Source organism: Prunus mume, linkage group LG2 (assembly GCF_029339155.1).
Source record: "Prunus mume cultivar Tortuosa linkage group LG2, ASM2933915v1, whole genome shotgun sequence".
NCBI classification, from domain to species: Eukaryota; Viridiplantae; Streptophyta; class Magnoliopsida; order Rosales; family Rosaceae; genus Prunus; species Prunus mume.
Window position 1 is genome coordinate 40,580,587 of NC_142699.1, and position 22,120 is coordinate 40,602,706.

At 35.4% G+C, this 22,120-nt stretch overlaps 2 protein-coding genes across 3 annotated transcripts; one reads left to right on the forward strand and one right to left on the reverse strand.

Moving 5' to 3' along the window:
* Nucleotides 1-3,081: 3,081 nt before the first annotated feature.
* On the reverse strand, nt 3,082-5,950 carry LOC103322567 (cysteine-rich receptor-like protein kinase 26). Its single transcript, XM_089045211.1, has 7 exons — nt 5,095-5,950; nt 4,878-5,006; nt 4,676-4,803; nt 4,376-4,586; nt 4,027-4,264; nt 3,785-3,935; nt 3,082-3,672 (listed from the first exon to the last, which is right to left on the reverse strand). The coding sequence occupies exons 1-7, from the start codon at nt 5,903-5,905 to the stop codon at nt 3,355-3,357; spliced, it is 1,986 nt and encodes a 661-aa protein (XP_088901337.1). The 5' UTR covers nt 5,906-5,950; the 3' UTR covers nt 3,082-3,354.
* Nucleotides 5,951-13,288: 7,338 nt separating this feature from the next.
* On the forward strand, nt 13,289-14,899 carry LOC103322568 (uncharacterized). 2 transcript variants are annotated; one of them, XR_016123840.1, is made up of 4 exons: nt 13,289-13,519; nt 13,596-13,669; nt 13,745-14,275; nt 14,393-14,899. XR_016123840.1 is itself a non-coding variant. In XM_008224496.3 (3 exons), the coding sequence occupies exons 1-3, from the start codon at nt 13,433-13,435 to the stop codon at nt 14,025-14,027; spliced, it is 444 nt and encodes a 147-aa protein (XP_008222718.2). In that variant the 5' UTR covers nt 13,289-13,432; the 3' UTR covers nt 14,028-14,899. The 2 variants fall into 2 exon arrangements, 1 of the variants encoding a protein (XP_008222718.2); XM_008224496.3 differs by having other exon boundaries at nt 13,745-14,899.
* Nucleotides 14,900-22,120: the final 7,221 nt, after the last annotated feature.

Consider the following 22,120-nt stretch of genomic DNA (forward strand, 5'->3'; position numbering starts at 1 on the left):
TTGTTTAATTGTGCAGTCAGGCTATGCTTCATGTTACTAAGGCAGACACATGATAAACTGAATCTGAGGATTGCAATGTCATTATCAATCCCTGTCAGTTGCAAACCTGTGGCACAGCATGTTCACAAGAACATTTCTTTGGAAATATGTGATGAATGGATCTTGGCTATGAAAGATGAGACTTTTGCACCCATTGTCCCGAATTGGTGACGTTATTGCTATTGTCACTCGACAAGATAAAGCCTCTTACATGCTACATTGGTTAATCTCTATGCCTTTATATGTTGGGATTGCAAACTAATTCTTTCCTCTTATTTTTGCTATTATATATGCTCCCTTATGTTTTTTTTCCTTGCCCTTTGGATTTCCTGACAAAAAGGAGGAGAGATGACTTGTGAAATTATGATAAAAAGGGGGAGAGATTGTGTTCTAGAATTAAGGGGGATTGATGTTGTAATTTTGCTTTGAATTACATTTCTTCTCCCACATGCTTCACTGGTTTTGTTGTTTTATAATGTGCAGGGATTTAGAGCTTCGAGTTTAGAGTAGGGTTTTAATTGTTAAATCCCATGCAATTTCTTGTGAGTTGTAATAGGTGTTTTGTCTAGGAAATGTCAAAGGGGAAGATTGTTAGTATGAAAATTGTATTGTCATTTCCTAGACTTTAGCATATATTGAAAATTAGTTTGTGAGGAATTGTTACTGGACGTTTTGGCACAACTCTCTCCACCCAATACTTCCGAGGCATGACCTGACCATATGAGAAACTTGACAACAGGTAAATCATAACATAATCATGCATTCATTATAGGATTCTTAGTTGGAATTATTTTCACTCAAGTATTTTTATATTAATCCTATTTTTAATAGGATTAGATTTTATCTCTTGATATTATTTCCTACTTGATTGGTTTAATTAATTTGTTTAGGTAGATATTGTTTTAAAAGATTGGCTGTAGTGGAAAGTTATTAGGTTTCCTCACATCTTGCATTAGTTGGCGTCATCACATAGCATGTAAATCGAATTAGAATTTATATTGATATTTGGATATTTGTTTGGCTGCTGTTTTGGCGTCTCAAGGAAGAGACCTTTTAGCATCATGTTTAGAAGTCTTAGTTGAATTGGTTTGGAGAATCATTGGTGCATATAGGAAGTGTGTCACGTGGGTTTCTCTACTGAGAGAGAAAACCTGTCTTGAATAAAAGGTGGGGTTTTCCTTTTCAACATGTAGAGCTTTCAACGTATTGGTTTTTCCTTTGAAAATATTGAATCTGTTATGAGAAAGCTGCTGTGCTTATTTTCTTAGATAAGTCATCAAGTGTTCCTTGTTTTACTTGGTGATTTATCAAATTCTTTCATCATTCATATTGCATTTATATGCATGTCGGTGACTCATACGGTTGAGGGCATCAAGACCGTGGTGGTTTTCCTCTGAGCTTGAAGCAATCATGGCAGTATTACGTTCAACATAAGTGTCAAGATCAACCCGTGATGAAGTTGAGTTACGAAGAAGTCAAACATTACCTAGAATGTGTTTAGAACAAGTGTGTGAGTACTTCTTGTAATCATCGTTCTATAGTGTATTTGTGTTGGACTGAGGAGTCCCGTGGATTTTCCCCATAGGTGGGGTTTTACCACGTAAAATAATTCTCTGCGTGTTCTTTTATTTTATGCTCTACACGTTTTAGGATTGATAAGTCATATCAATCCTGTTACCGAAGTTTATTTTTATTTATTTGATTATAATCTTAAATTGGCATATGGCATTTTTAGACATCCTTTGGGTATTTTCAGTTTAAGAACTCTTCCTCTTTGCTTTCCACCGCAACAGGTTTGAATTTCTGAGACGGACTCTTTATGGCAATTGTTGCAATTTTGCTCGTCTATGTCTGGAGTGCACTGAACAAGTGCATATATTGATATTATTCCAGCTCCTGGACAGTTGCATGCCCTGCTAATTTTTTTTAAAGAGAAATTCACTGATGCAGCTCTGTCACTTACATTATGCAACAAGTAGTCAAGCACCGGCTGAAACGGTTGAGGATTATTGAGAAACTCTGCTCCAGGCACATACTTAACAGGGTACTGTTTCTCAATACCATATATCAAGTTGTATGAGTATCTCACCATACAACGCTCTGCCCAAAAGATTGCTTCCTTTGAGTTGAACAAGTTTGCAGGACCCTACCAATAGACATGTTGAGACAAGATTGACAAAGGTCCTGTGAGAGGTCTCCTCTGCATAATGCAATTGCATTGACACTGTTGGGGTGTTTTCCCATTGACGAATTGTAAAAGCCATAATTGTTTTGGGTGAAGGAGGAGGAGGAGAGGAGGCTATTGAGGTTCTCATGGTACATGTCACCTGGTGTGTAGGTGGCAGCATCATAGCATCTCCAGCAGTACTCACCTCTTTCTGTACATGAGGCATCATCATCTTGGGCCAAGATCTTGAGCAACCCATTTTTCTTGCTCAATTCACAAGTAACAACTCGTCTCCACTTATAGCTTCAATAGAATAGCTAGAATTTATTGCACCTTGCATGACTTTTAAGGGGCATGTGAGTCAGCCACACTTTACCTTGTACATTCCCCTATGCTCTACGGCGGGTCTATACCAAATTAATCCAAAATTTATTGGCTTGTGTTGGCTTGGTTATTTGGTTGGTTGGATTTGGTTTGATTTGGTTTTGTTGAAAATTTGTTTCCAGCTCGGATTGATCAGTTTAGTTTGGCATTTGATACCAAAACGAATTGACTCCACCATGTTCCCAAACTATAATTCTACAAGTTCTTTCCTAATTTTAATTTGGCCTCTCAAAGAAATGACATGACAACTGGTTTTATATGTAGAGAAAACTTTTAACTTCAACTGCAGTTATTAAAAGATATCAAGATCTCATACACTTCCACAAGACCAAGCAAAAAACACAGCAAGCCATAACGTTGTAATATGGCTGATATATACTCAGCCCCGCAAGCAAGCATATGGTTCAGTAAAGTTTGAGTCCTTAATTCCTGACACATGCACAGAGCTTTTGATCAACAGAGAACTGTAAGAAGATAAACAGGCATAACAGTGAAGCAACGGGAAGCCATTTTATTAACGATGAACATACCAACTTGAAGCAAGAAGACACCAACTAAACTTTAGTGCTAACATAGTAACCAACTAGAACCAAGCTTCTCACCCGTCAAGTTTAATTTGGCCTCTCAAATAAACGACAATTTGGTTTTACTTTATGTACAGAAAATATTTAACTTGAGCTGCAGTTGTTCAAATATATCAATCAAACACACATATCAAGGAAAAGAAAATAAATTGTTCCTGATGCGTACTCAGCCCCACCACACTAGCGAGCATATGGTTCAGTAAAATCTGAATTCTTATTTCCTGACGCATGCATAGAGTTTTTGGATTCATCGGACCCTGTTATGTCTGATCCACTCTTTTGTTGCAAATAATATGCCGGTCGTGAGGGTAGTGAGAGTGTGACAGAATGGCTGTTAAGCATAGAGACAACTGAAGCCATGGATGGTCTGCTTGCCACATTTTCTTGGACGCATAGCAATGCAATGTGGATGCATCTCATCATTTCAATTCCTAAACCTGTCGTCAGCTTTGGGTCCATGATATTTGCCACTGTATCATCCCTCCAATTCCTCCAGGCCTATCAAGTTCATAAACACATTAATTAAAGAAGAAATGATGCTGCTTTCTCTTGTTATGTTTTTTAGGTAGCAAAAGAGTTTGGTAATGTAAAACCTTATATTCATACTCACATAGCTTAAAAGATCCTCCTCATTCTCTCCGTTTTGAAAACTGCTAATCCTTTTACCACTTAAGATTTCAAGAACTAACACGCCAAAACTAAAGACGTCCGACTTGACTGAAAAACGTCCATAAATTACATACTCTGGAGCCATATATCCACTGCATTATTGTATTCATCAAATTAAAATTTTAGTTATGGTGTGAACAAGCACAACAATGTAATTTAGCTTTGAAATTTGCAGATACTTACTAGGTTCCCACAATTGTGTTAGTATCTCCTTGAGTTTGATCCATCATAAACAATCTTGCCATGCCAAAATCTGCAATTTTAGGATTCATATCTTCATCCAACAGAATGTTGCTAGGTTTAAGATCACGGTGAATAATTCGAAGTCGAGAATCTTCGTGAAGGTAAAGAAGCCCTCGAGCAATGCCTCCTATGATTTTGTAACGTGTTTCCCAATCCAAATGTGCTTGATCGATTGGATCTAAATACAATTCCATCAAAATGAAACATGATTTTGTTAATATGCTTTCCTATAATACAAAATCGAGGCAGAAATGATTATGAATTATGACAAAAAGTAGAGCAAACATACCAAAAATGAAGTGATTAAGGCTGGTGTTAGGCACATATTCATAAATGAGGATTCTTTCCCCTGCTTTCAAGCAAAAACCTAGCAGCCTCACTAAGTTCCGATGCTGAAGTTGAGCAACTAACGTGACTTCAGTTTTGAATTCACGATCACCTTGTTCAGAATTCTTAGAGAGCCTTTTCACAGCTATATATGTTCCATTCGCTAGCCTACCCTGAAGGTTTATAAGAAAATTAGAAAAGTTAATTACGCAAAACAATTCCTTCATGATGAATCTTTTTCCTTGTGATAGTGTTTCGTTACCTTGTAAACCGCTCCAAATCCACCCTGTCCAAGCTTATTTGCATCAGAGAAGTCATCTGTTGCAGATCTTATAGTTTCAAAATCATATTGCAACGATTCCACCAGACTCACGTCTTCCGAATTCTCATCTGAAAGGGGAAAATGAATTAGCAAACAGAGTTCCAAAACCTCTGATAAGATAAATAAACAGAGTTGAACTTACCTTGTTCAAGTTTTACCCTTCGTTTCCTTACTCTGAAGAAAAAGCATATGCTGCTGAAAATAGTGACAAAAACAACCAAAACCACAACGATGATGATGACAGTTTGTTTTGTATTACTCTTCTTTTTTGCTGAAAATCAGATGGGATATCTTATCAAAAGCCAAAACCACACCACACAATTGAAGATTTGCAGGGTAACCATAATAAGCATACATACCTTCTTTAGGTGCTGGAGCTGGAATATCTACTGACGAATCGTCCTTAGACGCAAAGAAACTATTATTCTCATACCTTAAATTACAGCTGGGTTTAAGGACTCTTCCTCCATTCTTTCCACCGCAACAGATTGGAATTTCTGTGACGGACTGTTTAAGGCAACTGCTGCAATTTTGCTTGTCTATGTCTGGAGTGCACTGAGCAAGTGCGTATATTGGTTCACCTCCAGGGACAGTTGCATGCCCTGCTGCAAATTTTTCAAGAGAATTCCCTGACGCAGCTCTGTCACTTAAAATACCCAACAAGGGGGTAAGCACCAGCTCAAACTGTTCAGGATTTTTAGGATAGTTTGGGCTAGGCAAAAGCTGAAAAGGGTCCGTTTGTTCAATACCAAATATCAAGTTGTATGAGTATCTCACCATACAACGCTCTGCCCATATGATTGCTTCCTTTTGAGTTGAACAATTTTGCAAGAGACTATGAGTAGAGTCGTTGAGACAAGCCTGACAAGAGTCCTGTAAGAGATCTCCTCTGCATAATGCAATTGCATTGACCTTGTTGGAGTCTTGTCCCCTGGATGAACTGTAAAACCCGGAATTGTTTTGGGTGTTGGAGGAAAAGGAAGAGAGGACGCTGTTGAGGTTCTCTTGGTACTCGTCACCTGCTGTGTAGGTGCCAGTATCAGAGCATTTCCAGCAGTACTCACCTTTTTCTGTGCACATGACATCATCTTGGGCTATGGTGGGATCAACAGCGTGTAAGATAATAATAGCAAGAGTGATGAAGAAAAGCATTGATCTTGAGGAACCCATTTTTCTTGCTCAACCAAAGATGATTTCTTCTGACATTAGCCAGACCCCATGTTTTCTTCATGAGGTATATTCGTCAGACACGGCACGTCAGTCCATCGGTGAAAATGTGATGCAAAAATTATTTTAATATTTTAATATGGGCCTAAACCCATTAGCCCAACCCAAATTAATCCGAAATTTATTGGTTTGTGTGTGGCTTGATTGGATTTGTGTTTTGTTGAAAACTTGTTTCCAGTCCGGATTAGTTTGGCATTTGATAAATTGATACCAAAACAAATTGGTTTAATTTGGCCTCTCAAACAAACCACAATTGGTTTTACTTTATGTACATAAAATATTTACAAATTTATAAATAAACCAAATTCTAGACATGTATTTATAAAAAAACTCAAACACTATTTAAACATAGAAACACACCCAAAATCAACAATTGTATATTTTTTGGGTGTGTTTATAAATGGGTTTTGAGTGTGTGTAATGATGGGTTTTGGGTGTGTTTATAAAGTGTTTTGGGTGTTGGGTTTTTTTTATAATTTCAGCCCCATTTTAGGTGTTGTAGTGAAACTCCCTAAAATATTTAACTTGAGCTGAGTTCAATCAAACACGCGTATCAAGGATCTCATACACTTCCACAAGACCAAGCAAAAACACAGCAAGCTACAAATAATAGCTAACCAAAATGAGTTGTTAAATTTTTGAGTTTTCAGATAAAAATGTATCCAGAATTTTTAATCCACTGCATTACTCAAACTCAAAGCAATGGGATTTTTTTTTTTCTTGAGATCAAATGGTTATTTGGATGTGATTAAAGAAAACTACATGTGTTTATGATCAGAGCTTGGTGAGTTTTTGGAGATCGGGAAATATTGGAAATCAAGAAATGATGTGGCTAAATTTTGTGCGTGATCCTTGACTGGTAATCTGATCCTGCGACTATCCTTGGGCCAGGTAAGGGACACGTGTCATGCTAGTGTTGACCAAGCGGGCAGAAATTTTTAATGGATTAATTTAGTTAAAGTTATTAGCTTAAAATCTAATGATAATTTTTTTTGTACCCATTTTCTGTAGTAAAATGCTTTTTTGGAGACAAATTAATAGAAATTTTTTTAAATTGATGTTGGGACAAACTTTGATACCAAATACAAATGTGGAAGACCTCTTACTATGCTTATTGGTGTTGAAATTATATATATATTTATTTATTTTTAGTTAAAATATTATGCTATAAATATATTTAATTTATTTTTTTCCCAAACCTTCCCTAGGCTACAGTTGCCAAGGGCAGCCATTGCCTTGGTTCCGCCCATGGTGTTGACCACTTGTGCCAGCTAGGTGGAGCTGGAATAGGATTGAAAGGACACGTGTTGCTCTCTTCTTTCCCCATGCGTGGACGAGTCTTCAAACATGGAGGGGGATCACCGAAATCATGACTTTTAATACAGCGACAAATAACTATAAAAGGAGATGCATAAAACCTTGACCCATTATGCAGGGATAGGATCCAAGTTCATACATAAATTTTATAATATATGAATTTTTATTTATAGATATTATCCACAATGTATTGGTGGACGGATTTTGTAAGGGTATTATTCCCAATGTATCAGTGGACGAATTATGTATGGATATTATTCACAATGTACCGATAATGTACATTCTATAATGACACATTATTGACAATTAATAACTCAGTTGTAAGTAATCATAACATATTAGCTAGCGAGCGTAAAGCTCAGTAATTGAAGCCTCATTTTCTGATATTTCAGCACATCTAGATTCACTAGATTGTTTCAACCCTGAATTGTACTTTAGTCCATGCTGCTGTGGGCAAAGAATGCTGGTGTCGGCAGTGTGGTGATCCACAAAGGCGTAAGGAAGTGCGGTTGCACCTCTCCTTGTCGGAAAACAACGTGGTGGTGGCGCACTTTGCCTCTGGTTTGCCCACCAACAGTTTGTGTTTTTGCTCGAGTGAAACTCCTTTCTATTTGATGAGCTGCTGTGTTTGTTTTGTTGCGCTGTGTTGCATGCACATGCTCTTTTTCTAAAAAGTCCTAGCCCAAAAGAAACGTGCACAAGGCCTTACCCAATACGAAATCAGTATAGCATATTATATATAAACCCTATTAATAAAGAGCGGAGAGGAGTGTTGAGGCCCAAAATCCAAGCTTGGTTAGCCCAAATTAATTCTTAGCCCAACGCAGTAAAAGAAGATAAAATGGGCTTAATAGGAACAAAAGGGCATTGTGGGACCGCTAATACATGCTACCACCACTCGTCACGCCAAGTAAGCCATACAGAAGGGCCAAATAAAATACACCAACTTTACAAAAATCACGCTCACATGCTCATTAAGTGTTACTTGACCCAGAATAATAAAACTTAAGCGCAAGCATAGGCATCATGTGAAAAGAGCCATTATTCTAGCACCAAGCTATGACACAAGTGGACCCAAGCCACAAAAATTAAGCAGCTTAAGGTAGGTTGTGGCATGGAGGAACAAGCAATCACAAGGCCCATTGAGGGTTCGAGAATGCAGGTTTTAAGCCACTTGGAGGCATTAAAACTCAAGTCCGTTCTTAGAACTCAAACACATGGGTTAGCATGAGAGAGAAGAGGAAATGGTCCAAAGCCTTAGGAAATCATCTAGTAGCCCAGCCCATATAAATAGAATGCCTAAAAAACTAAAGTCACTTGGTAAGCTTGAAGCCCATTAGATCTTTGGAGATAACACACTGATAACCCGACACTATACACACAAGCCCAGCTTAAAGCCTTCTAAAGTTGGCGTCGTGCTCCATCCCTGTTAGGACTCCAAACAAGTTAGACAAGGAGCCATGACAAGAACCAGCTGAGATTCATGAGTGAAGGACAAATACCCATCGAACAAAAGGCTCTACCCGTCCCCTTTTCCATTCGAGCTTCGTTTCGAAAACCAAAGAGAGAAAGCAGGTGGCGCCTCACCCTCATGGGGAGGTCTAGATGCGTCAAACCATTGGAACCACAAAGGGTCCCTTACCCATGCATCTCGAACGGAAGAATTTCACCCAAAAGGTTAAGTGGAAGGAAGCAATGAGAAAGGGAGGGAAATGATTAGACGAAATTAGGGTTTTTCATGCCTATAAAAGGGGACTTTTGCTACCAAGAAAACCAACCCATTCAGAGGCCTAACCAAGCTTTGTCAAAGCATCTAAGAATTCACTCAAGACACCCAATCTCCTTTTTCGTTCGTTTTCTTCTCCCTCTTAGGATAGGAATCGTTCTAATCTTGCTCTGTTCACTTCAGGCTCTTGTTCTCCATAAGAAATTTATGTCTCTCTCTCTCAAATTGTTAAACTTGTGAAAGCTTAGCTCTCATGCCACAGGCTCCTCAGGCTAAGCCGTTAATCGATTTATCATGCTTATTTGGTGTTAGTGAGATGAACCTAAGAGTGTTTTTCTAAAGTCTCATCGGATTTTATAAAAACCCTTTTGGGAGCTTGGTTTCGAACTCAGGCTTTTTGGGAATTTTTGTTCGTTGTCTTCTTACAGCGGTAAGCCCATTCGTCATTTGCACTGAACAAAAGACCCTACAAGGAGCAATTCAAATTTTTGCTCATGTTGTTGTTCTCTTCTATTTTTTCTTTCTTATGTTTTTTTTTCTCTCTTTTTCTTTTTTATAATATGTTTTTTTTTTCATATATATATATATATATTTCTGATTTGGCTTTCTTTGTATTTGTATAATCATTAGCAAACTCGAGAGAGTGGCTATTTAACATGTGAACAGTTGAAGCCATGGTTGGTCTCTCATGTAGATTCTCCTGAACACATAGTAACCCAACGTGAATGTGAAAACTAATAATTAGCTGATGTGCAATCTTCAACAACATTTAACTCAAAAAAATTGATTGTTATAATACATTATGCAGACAGCAGGAGAGAACAAAAACTGTACCAAAAATGAACTGATCAAGACATGCATTAGGAACAAACTCATAGTGGCGGATCTATGCACAAGACAAGATGGGTGCCCGCCCATCCCAAAGTTTTTTCAAATTTTTAAAACCTACATATATGTTATAAGGGCAGCCCCAAATTAAAAAAATTAAAAGGTAACTCAATACACGTGTTGCCCATCCAAAAGAGTGGTCCCATATCTTTTCTCTCCTCTTTTGGCTACATCACATCAGCTTTATCTCTTTTAGAGTTAATCGTTTTATTAGTTCATGAATTTAGGCCCAATTTGCATTTGAATCCTCAATTTCCAAAATGATTCTTGTGATCCTTTAACTTTAGTTTCGTTAGGACAGATTATTTTGCCGTCAATTTTGTTAACTTTTCTATTAAATGCAAGGGCAAAATGGTATTTTTGTATCAAAATTGATTAAAATATGAATAAAAAATAAAAATTAAACTCTTTCTCTCCTCCTCTAGCCCAATTTCTACTCCCCCCAACCTTTATTTATTATTATTATTGTTGGTTTTTTATTTGATTTGATTTTATTGTTATTTTAAAGATATGATTTTCTATTCATTTTTTTGGTTTTAATATAAAAATACTATTTTGCCCCTGCATTTAACAAAAAATGTTAACAAAATTAACGGCATGACCATTTGTCCAAATGAAACTAAAGTTAAAAGACCACGTGAACCATTTTGGAAATTGAGGTATGGGAGCTCAAATGCAATTCGTTTCTTATCAAAGTTCAGAGACTAATAAAATGATTAACCTTCTGTTCTATTTTATAGCAATCTGACGGTAGATGAATTTCAACATGTGGCAATATATTTTCCTCTACTTTCTACAACAAAAAGTATTATCTAAATCTCTAATTTTTCTATATCTTTAATTATAGTTTTAATTTAAAATTGAGTATTCTAAGATTTAGGTAGGGATTGAATTAAAATTTTGTGAAAATACTTCAAATCACCTAGATCTTTCATCTCAATTTCCAAAAAATAATTCAATTTATAGATATTGAAACTGACCCACCAAAAATTGGAATTTCAATCTAAAATTCCATACCAAGTGGATCTTGAGAGTTAATTCAACTCAAAAACTACAGCAGAATATAAAATCTAGAAAATATTAGGCTCAATAAGAAATACAAGAGAATAAAAAAAAAAAACAAAAACAAAATCAAGGAAAATAATATTTGCTAGAGGGTGATGAGATGAGGTCCAAGATTTGAATAGACATCAATAACACATCATACTTGGGCTAAGATGAGATGGAAGATGGCGCGTGCAATTTGCATCAAGCATTCATCACTATAAAGAGAGAAGAGAGATGAGCAATCTATACATGGGAGGAAGACTCAATCACCGTCATCGAGAAATAGAGGAGTTGGCAGTTGAGATGGGTGGATTATTGGTCGAGAGTGATAAAAGAGCAGCTTTTCTGTTTCAGAAAAACAAATCTCAAATGAAATTAGGGATTGATTAGGGTTGAGATGGATAGATATGTTAGGGTGTGGAGAGCACCACCATATTTTTTCTATTTATTTTTATTTATTTTTATTTTTTAAATATTATATATATATATATAATATTACTCACTACTGCTGTGGCAGCTTTGAAAAATTACGCATCGGTGCTCCAAATCCACCTTAAACGTTGCCTTGGATCGAGCCGACTCGTCAGATACCCATTAGAAATATGTCATATTCATACAGGCGTGTGACAAGACGAGTCGAGTCGAATATCATAGTGTTCTACCTTGAATTGTTTAAAATTTGAAGAGTGATTTGAATTTTTTTTTTACTAGTTGAGCTTGATATGAGCTCAAATTGTATTGAGCTAATTTACAATAATAAACTAACATCAAAGAGATTGATATTTAAAAAATACTTTTAAACATAAGATTCAAAAAATAAAAATACAAACATATAATATATTAAGAATAATACAAAGTACTTTCTTTAATATAAAAATTACAAAGTACTTTCTTTAATTAAAAAAAAAATTACAAAGCAGATATAAAACTTCAAAAAGAAGAAAGCAAACACAAATGCTTTGAGGTTTTTTTTTTTTTTTTTGGATGTAGTTTCTTGGAAATTATTGTTCATTTCAATACAAAATTCTTATCATTGATTTGTTCACAAGCTTATCAATAAAAAAAAATATTTGTTTCTTAAACGAACCAAGCTCGATTTGTCTTGTTCCTTTTATGAGCAGAGCTTAGATAACCCAAATTCGATTCAAATTCAATATGAACTCGAGCTTTCTCGAGCCAGCTTACACCCTTGTGTGTTTGTATTAACTTTTTTTTTTTTGATTACATTGAGAGGAAAGAAATTCCTTGGGGTTTCAAACCTAGGTGTCAAGCAGGGGGGAAGGGGGAGGCCGCCACTGTAGTACCTATTTTAAAAACTCATCGGTGACTTGTTAAGAAGTAAATATATTATGCTTATTATTTTATTTTTTTATACTTTTGATTATTTTATTTGGACAATTTAGAATAGATGTTTCTTATGTATAATGTTTAGACAATAAACTTCTTGTAACATATAAATTTTTAAAATGATTTTTATTTCAAATTACAGATGAACATGTCGTGTCATGTTTGTCTTTGCAATTCTTCACATGTTAGTTTAATGGGTGAGCTAATTTTTACTCTACGAAACAAATCTGCAAAATGTAACATGTTGCCAAATATAGTTATAGAATGATGGTGTAATATGTGCTAAAAGTTTTTCTTTTCTTTTCATGAAATGTCAAGTAACTGAATAAGGCTCTCGCTGTTGACTAAAAAAATTAAGAAAACATATGAATTCCTAAAAAAATACTGCCTTTTTTTAATTCATGAAACTGTGAATGCAATCTCTAAAAAGGTATTGGTCTTTGTGACTAACGACCTTTAAGCCTTGGATATGGTCGGGACGAATTGAGATCTTCCATTCTATACCAAATTTCTCTTTCTCCTCTCTGTCCCTTATGTATTTGAATGACACGTGTCCCAATTTATTATTAAAGAAACACTATATTTTTTAATTTATGTTGTTGTATTAATTAAAAAACAGATCTGGCTGAATGTTCCCCCTCCATCGTTCTTCCCCTCCCCCATCGTCCCTTCCTTACCAATGGCAGGGGTAAAAACGGAACTACAAAATATGGTGTTTCTTTAATAATAAATTGGGACATGTGTCACTCAAATACATAGGGGATAGAGAGGAGACAGAGAAATTGGGTACAAAAGATTTCAACTCGGTCAACCCAAGGTCAAGACACTGCAAGGACCAATTAATAATTGTCTAAAGAAAAACTAGAGTCCAAACGTAATTGTTGAAACGTTTGTGGACATATTGAAATTACATAACATATTGGGGTCAAAATTGTAAAAAATATCTTTTCTAAACCTAGAAATCTTATTCAGCCGCGCGCACCATCTCCTTCACAGCCGCAGCAAATTCGGTTTTCTTCTCTTCTCTCCCTCCCTCCCTCCCTCCTTCCCTCCACAATCTTTTGCTTCTCGTCTAAATTTCCTCTTGCTGTTAATTTTCTCTGGCTTCTAGTTTTGTGACAGTGGATTAATACAGATTTGCTACTATGTCGGCAATGGGTTCTCACACCAACAAGACGTCGCAGAAAAAGGATCGTCCCCAAATAATTAAATTGAATAAAGCTTTGGAATTGGTATGATAATTTAATCCTCCAATGCAATGTTACTGCCTTGTTTGTGCTTCAAAATTGAAAATTTACGAATATGCAGGCTAAAAAATGGGTTAATGACATGACTGAACCAGCAGAAGATGAGCATTTTGAAATACAGAGTCGACCTGCTAGGCAAGTTTTTTTATTTATTTTTATTTTTTTATTTTGGGGTGAAGGGGGTGTAATTATCTTTATTGGTTTTCTCAGGCTTGGACTAGGTGCTAAAGTTCCCCGGCCATCCAAATTTGTACCTTCAGATGATCCCCTGGAAAGGAAATTACACTACAAATTGGATGCTGGAAGAAGAGCTGCTGCCAAAATTGCCGAGGAGTCTGCCGCCGCATCGGCTGCTAGCGATGATGACGACGATGAAGATTTAGACAGCAGAACCAAAGCGTTTGAGAAGAAAAGACCTGCAGCTCCAGTGACCCCATCGTTAGGGGGAAAGAAAAGGAAGAAAGTTAACCATAACACCCCTGGCAGAAGTTGATTTTAGAGATTGGGTTCTGTTGTTCTGGTAACTTCGTACAATTTCTTTATCTGTAATTATAGATGTTCAGTCAAGAAATCAAAGCTTGTGGAAAGGTGGTAGGAACAAATATTCCACATTTTCCAAACCAAAGTTACGGCTTGTTCAGTGCTAAAGAAGATCTCCTCTTAATTGGTGAAATGTTGCTTCTCATCCTCTGGATTTGGATGCACATATATGACTGGCTTTCCAACTGCCTCAACCAGAAGGTGGGTTGGTTTTCGGCATGGACAATAAGCCAGATTGTGTTTTTAAAGTTCAAAATGCTATCTTTTTCATCTTACTCGGCCGTAACTAAAGCATTTTCACTTTTGGGACTTCCGAAGGTCCATCCGCGTTCCGGTTCTTGACATGTCTCTTGTTACAATCTGGTCCAAAGTAGGAGGGAATGGAAGCGGAAGGAGATGCCAATAAACTCATGTCCAGACCTCATGTATCGCAGTTTTCAGGTCTGGTACTGGCCCGTAGTGGTTGTATTGACAGGCCAAAATGGAAATGCATGCCAAAATGAAGTGCCTCCAGCACCAAATGATACGTAATATATATATTGTTTGTGTTTTTAATTTTAGGTGGCAAGAGGTATAGGGCAAGGAAGGGTTAATCTGTGAAATGGCATCCTCACAGCATTTTCCCTTCCAATCACTATCGTCTTCACTTACTCAATAGAACACACACACACACACAAAACTAAAAACATTTTGTCTATGCTTTCTTCTTTTTGAAGTTTATATCAACATTGTATTGTTTCTAAAGTCTCATGTTTGTAATTTTATTTTTGAAGCTTACGTTTAAAAGTATTTTTTTAGTACTAAATATCAATCTCTTTGATGTTAGTTTATTATTGTAAATTGTCTCGATATGGTTTGAGCTCGTATCAAGCTCAACTTATAAAAGAACAAACCAAATCAAGTCAATCTATAGAGACCAAGGTGGTTGTGTGTTTTATGTTTGTAATAGTGGTCATAAATATGGAGGAAATAGTGTTAATTTATAGAGAAATATTTTGTTCTATAAGGTTATTTTGTGATGTATAAGTAATGGGCATGGAAAGCTTTTGATGGCAATATATCTTCTTGAAAAACTTTTTAGCAATGTAGAAATGGGCACCGAAAATACCAAATGAATATGGTAAAAGTAATACTTAAGCAACATAATAACATTTACCAAATAGTCAATCCAACATCCTTCACCAAAATACAATCCAAAATAGACATTAACATTACTTAATCCAACATTATAAGATCCTTCAAAGTAAATCAAAATGTGTCCATCCACAAAGTACTTCAAAGTCTAAACGTGTTCAAAATAAGTCTTCATCCAAAATAGACATTGACAAAGTACTTAAAAATCAAAATGTGTCCAAAATAAGTCTCCATCCAAAATAGACATCCACAAAGTACTTAAAAGTGAAAATGTGTCCAAAATAGATGTCCATCCAAATCTAATATGAACTCGAGGTTTCTTGAGCCAACTTACACCTATGCATGTTCGTATTAACTTAAGAAACTCTCTTGGGGATAACATATTAGACTAACACACATTATATGGATGTTAGGACTTGAACTCAGAATCTCTCTTGGGGAAGCAATTGCTCTAAACAATTACACTAATGGGTCCTTTGTGACTTTTGATTATTTAATTTGGACTTTTTAGAATAGATGTTTCTTATGTATAACGTTTAAACAATAAATTTGTTGTAACATGTGAATTTTTAAAATGATTTTTTTATAGATAACATGTTGTATCATATTCTTCTTTGCAATTCTTCACATGCTAGTTTAATGGGTCAGCTAAGTTTCACACTGTATAAAAAAGTATGCAAAAATGCAACATGTTGCCAAATTTAGTTATAGGATGAGGATGTAATATGCACTAAAAAGTTTTTCTTTTTTCTTTTCATGGATTGTCATTAAATAACTAAATAAGGCTCTCACTATTGACGAGAATTTTTTTTTATAAAAAATGAGTCCCTAAAAAAGTACTCTTTTTGTAATTCATTAAACTATGAATGCAATCTCTAAAAAGTGTCACTCCCCAACCCATGAATTTATGTAAATTTGGATTAGGACGTGATTCACCCTTAATTATAGAATTTTAAGGAAAACTATAATTAAAATGTGAAGAACTTAAAGTAAATAAATAAACATCTCCCAAATAGAATTTCCAGCGTAAAGTTTTCAAAATATTACATCACTACAATATTTTACAAGTTAAGAATTACTCGAGAGTTTATTAAACAAGTAGCTCATTATTCAACCACAAGCTATGTACACAACACTTCTACAGACAAACCAGTTCATCTCAAATCCTAGTTTTCAGGTTTAGCACTTGCAAAATCTGTTAAGGGGTGAGCGAAACCAGAACTCAGTAGGGACATAAACATTTCCATAGTAAGTTGATATAACTAAATTAAGTGACAAGCAATCACACAACCAATTATCATATTAATAATAATAATAATAGTGCATGAATGCTCTTCAACTACTCCCGTTAATTCATTTAATTGGACAAGCAGACCTACACGTCCCATATCATGCTTATACCACTTGGTCCCAAATGTCCATTTATATGAACAAACATGCATCTCAATCATCTCATAATTCCCCTTTTGTTAGTCATCTTGTCTAACTCCCTGTTGCCAGTCCCGCATCAACTAATAAAAACCATGTTCATTGTGGGATCCCCGAGATCTAGTACCTACCTATAGTTAGACTCAACTGCACTAAAGATTATTTATATACCCTCTTTTCCATCATTATTTTCTCAATCCAACAATTTCAGCCAATTTCTATGACATGATATAAATATGTCTTTTACATATCCTAACAATGTAACAATTTAAAACATCACCAATGTATATATAATTATGCCAACATTGTTCAAATGGTTAATAACACGTAAACACCCAACATCAAGAACATCCATCAAATTATAATATCACACATAATATAGTGCTCATGAAATTTAATGAAATCAATTCCCGCAAAAGGTCCCAAAGAAACCCCTTTACTTGACACCAAAGCTTTTGCTAGAATTGTAAGACGACTCCCTAATTTCCACCGCATTCACACTCAAATTCTTTCTAGTATTTCCCTTCCTTTATCTCTTATTGTTTCCTATGCAAATCATGCATGCCGTGCATTTCAAAATGAAACAATTGCACTCCTATTTATACTAAAGGAATGTTGGCTACATTTTCATTTTCTATTGGATGAAGCAATTGGCGGCTACTAAAGGATAACAACATAACAACTTATTGTTCAAATAAAAGCCTAAATATCTATCAAACCCTTTTGTTTGAACAATTGAATATTATTGGAAGGTGTTAATAAGATGAAAACTAACATGCCACCTCCAGCTTACATAACGCCATCACTATGTAAAAAAGCCACCCAACTTGCTTGCTCCTCACACATAGTTTAAACACAATCTTTCCAATAATATCAAGTAGACACCTCATGCTTTGATAGCAAAAGTGATATGCAAACTAGTGGAAAATTCCAACTACACCGAACAATGCATTAGATGAAAGATGAATATCCATGCCTCAAATGAATAACACTTCCAACTTCTTTGAAAAAAGTAGAGACCTACTTTATCTTTTACTTACCCAACCAAAATTTATCAAAGCACCCATTAGAAAGAAAAAAAAAAAGCAAAGCAATTATTAAAACCATAGATTCCATATATAAACTAGAAGTTAAGAATAACCAACAAAACTCACTGTAAGAACCAATCAAATTGAGCTATATATGTAATTAATTAAATTATATATTATATATATATAAAGTCAACTATTATTTATATATACAATTACTATAATTTAATACTTACTGAAGTAATAAAATATTAACATTTAAGAATAAGGATTCTCACAAAAAATGTTGGTCATTGTGGCTCACGACCTTTAGGCATGAATTATGAATGCAATATATCACTTTTAACTATATAAAAAAGGTATTGTTTTTTAAAATTCATGAAACTATAAAAGATTCAAATGAAATAATTATCTTTGAATTTTGCAACGTAAGATTAAAAATTAATTGTGAAAATAATATCAGTTGTGGTACATTACAAAAAGCTCATTAAAAGAACCAATTTTTCTCGGGAATAGACTAATGTACCAATTTGAAAGATAAACCAATGTACATTACGTTACCTATTTGAAAGAAATTAATTTAGCTCATGATATAAATAAAATGATCAAATATACCCTGCAAATGAATACCTAAACTTACAGAAACTCTCCAAAGAAACCGTAGCTCCCTCTCTCTCAAAAAACACTCTAGAGCCATTTTCATTTTGAGAGGGGAGGAAGTCATTGTTCTCCCTCCTCTTCCCTCTTCTCCCATTTTTAGAGACAAAATGTTTTCCCTATTTGGTTTTTTATTTATTTATCATTTTCCTCCAATCATCACATGTGGCTGCATCTCAACATCGGATTTCCACCTACATTTCGACATCATATTTCCACCTTGTTTAGACGTCAGATCTCCACCACCATCCTTTTTGCAATTTCTTTATGTTTGGAATAAGTCACAGAGAATCGTTGGGTTCTCTGTGTAGTTTTCACCTCTCCTTTTCTGAGAGCTTTTCACCTTTCCTTCGTGAGAGATTTTCATCTCTCATTTGTGAGAGTTTTATTTGTATTGTTATGACTTTGTTTTTTTCAAGCTTTATCTTTTTTTATTGGTAGAAAAGTTTCTTCGATCATGTGTGATTGTTAGTGGAGATACACCAAATTGTCTTAATTTGATGTTAGATCGCTCCGTTATTGTAATGGTCATTTGTGGTTAGTTTGTATTGGCCCTTTGTGTATAGTGACTTTTTTGGTTGAATTATGAATAGCAATCCAAATTTTTTTATAAATTAAAGAAAAATTAAAGAAACCCTAAGAGATTATGTTACACAAACCACTAGTACGTTTGTTAATTGCTGACATGTCATGTCCCTAATTTTTTTTTACCGATGCAAAGTCTGCATAGATAATAAAAAATTAATAGAAAATTGGGGACATGTTTGACCCTAAAAACAAATTAATAAAAAATAATATTTCTTAGAGTACTTCCACCCATTTGCCATGACAAAATGTAAGAGAAGGCAATGGCTGTTAATATTTACGTGAATAGTGGTAGCCCTTGCAAAAGCCAAGGTATGTTTCCACCCATTGCCATGGCAAATGGCAAATACTACTCAATTTTTATTTTTTTAAGCCTAAACAATTAAAGAAAGAATGTGTAGACAAGCTAAAAAGGTGTAGCAAAGAAGAAGATGAACAAGTTGCCATAACAGGTGGGTTTGCTCGATCTACTAAGCCAGGCTGCTACTGTGGTTCATAAGTCAGTTGTGGCCCTAACGTGGATAGACATAGGCATTATCGGGTGAGAATCTTTTGGAAGATTACTTTATCCCAAATTCTGTGTACTCTAATGTTGATTTTCGAGGGCGATATAGAATGCAACCCTATTTGTTCAATAAAGTCATGCATGATGTTTGCAATTACAATGCATACTTCGTTCAGAAGTGTGAAGTTGCTTGGGTTTTGGGGCTTCTTTCGAAGCAAAAGCTTACAGCTGTTATACGAATGCTAGCGTATGGTTCATCTGCTGATCAGGTGGATAAGATTGTTAGGATGGGGAAGTCCACTACTTTAGATAGCTTGGTCAGATTCCTGTGATGCAATCAAACTCTTTACACCAGGGACTACTTCTGCAAACCTACACCTTGGGACCTCTAAAGGCTTCTACAGAGAGCCGAAGCTTGAGGTTTTCTAGGCATGATTGGAAGCATCATTGTATGCACTGGCAAATAAAAGCCCATGGGCCCAAATGGACAACCACTGGAGCATGAAATGTTGGTTAGGGACGATCGTTTCATGGACTGTATGATTGATTGATATACGGAGATGCAATCATCTTATATTCATGAACGACGTCAAGTTGACTTGATGGAGCATTTATGGGCGGTGAGAGGCAATGATGGTGAATGAAGTGAAGTGAAGATGCTTTGTTTTTAATTTTGCTTTGTGTTGATGTTTTATTTTTAATTATGCTTTGGTTGTGGTTTTTTTTTAATTATACTTTGGTTGTGTTTTTTTAATTATGCTTTGGTTGTGGTTTTTATATTTTATATTTTATGTTATGTTTTGTTTGATGTATGTAATGTGTTGAATAAAAATGTATTTTATTTCGATTTCTTTATTCACTCAAAGAAAAGCAGTACAACTAATTAAGAATTACTACTACTTAAATAAAAGACAAGAATTACAACTACTTTAATACAAAACGTTAAAATAGAATTAAATAAAAGGCAAGCAAACTAACTTAATGGTTTTGATCATTTAACCAATCGGTGTTGCTATGTCCATCATCAAGGAAAAGTCTTCTTCTCATGACATCCATTTGTTCTAACTTCCAAAATTGTTTTGTTTCAGGGGACATATGGCTTGTATCCATGGCCATGGTTTCCCGATCCTTCTTCTCAATGTCTTGTTTGCGTATATACTCCCTTTCTCTTGCATATTCTTCATTCATTGCCTTCTTTCGTCCGCATCCTTTTTCATGTCTAATTCAATTCTCATGGTGCCGTTCCTTGCAATTTGCTCTAAAATTTTTGCAATATCATTGCCGGAAGTACTCCCTCTCTTCGCATTCGTCACCTTTCGACCAATAGGTCTAAGCTCTTTTGGGATTGGTGAGTCTTGACTCATCGGAGAATCTAAAGGCGAATCCGATGCCATTGAATCAAGGAGTGGGGTCTCATTCAACACAACGGTCGGACCAATGGGAATAATTCTGAATCATTTGCAATTTTTCACCACGTCCCAACATTGTAGATGGTTGAAAGATTTTTTGCCTTACCCAATGGCACTGAACCACATTTGTGCTTGCATAATCTATTAAAAAAAGGAAGTCTGAGTAACATTACAAAATATTGCAAATGCAGAAACATTAAAAAGAATATTGGAAATGCAAGAAACATTAAAAAAAAAATTACGACATTAAATTTAATAAAACGGAAATTACAAATAATTTACCTTATTGCCAATATTTTGTAACCGATAGTTGTCCCTCACTTTTGTCAATGCATCTCTCCATTTCCCCAAGTCTTTATTAAAAAAATTCCATATACTACCCAAGGCCATTTAAATGCAGTTAACTTGATCTTTCATAAAATACGATATAGATTTTTTTCACATATATTGAAATTTCATCTAATTAAATGTATTGGTGGACAATGACCAACTTGGATAACACTCCACTGCAGACATCTTCCATGATTGTTCACGTCCCTTCGGCTTCGATGGAAGATGCCATAAGATGGTGATCAAAACTGAAAATTGAAAGTGAAGAAAATTTTGTGTAGAAAGTGAAAAATAATAGAAGAAGAAGAAAATGTATTCAGGATTTGGTGTTGAAAGTGAACAACATTGGTAGGTATTATAGAAAAAAATTCAAGAATTTTTTATTATTTTAAAATTTCAGAAATATTTATTTCAGATTTTTAAGCCAAAAAAAGAGGCAGTATTGGATTTAAGGAAAAAAGCGATCAGGCGACCAAAACCATCCGTGGTGTGTTCTGCTTATTCTGACATCGGTTGATGTGCACAAGCGCTAATGGCAAAAAATTAGATTCACGAGTTGGCGCCATGTTGGTGTAAGCCATGGCGTCACCTTCGGGCTCGATCTCGGTTGGTTTCCCACTAGGTGGCCAGTCCGCACGTGGGTTTAGCGGCTTGCCGGGCAAGCTTAGCCTTTAAACGCCCTGTCTTGCCTGACATCGGTCTACTACTGGAAACGCTCTTATAAGTTAGGCTTTTTATCGCAAATGGTCTTTGAAGTTTACGAAATTATCATCTTTCGTCCCTAACGATTTTTTTGTGACACTAATGGTTCTTAAGGTTACCATTCACACATCAAAATGGTCTCTGCCATTAACTTCCTTCAAATTTTTTGTTAAATTGATGATGTGGCACATGTGTGGAGCTCACACATCCAGTGATATGAAGCCACGTGGCTTTAAATATTTTTAAAACTTAAAATCCATAAAATAAA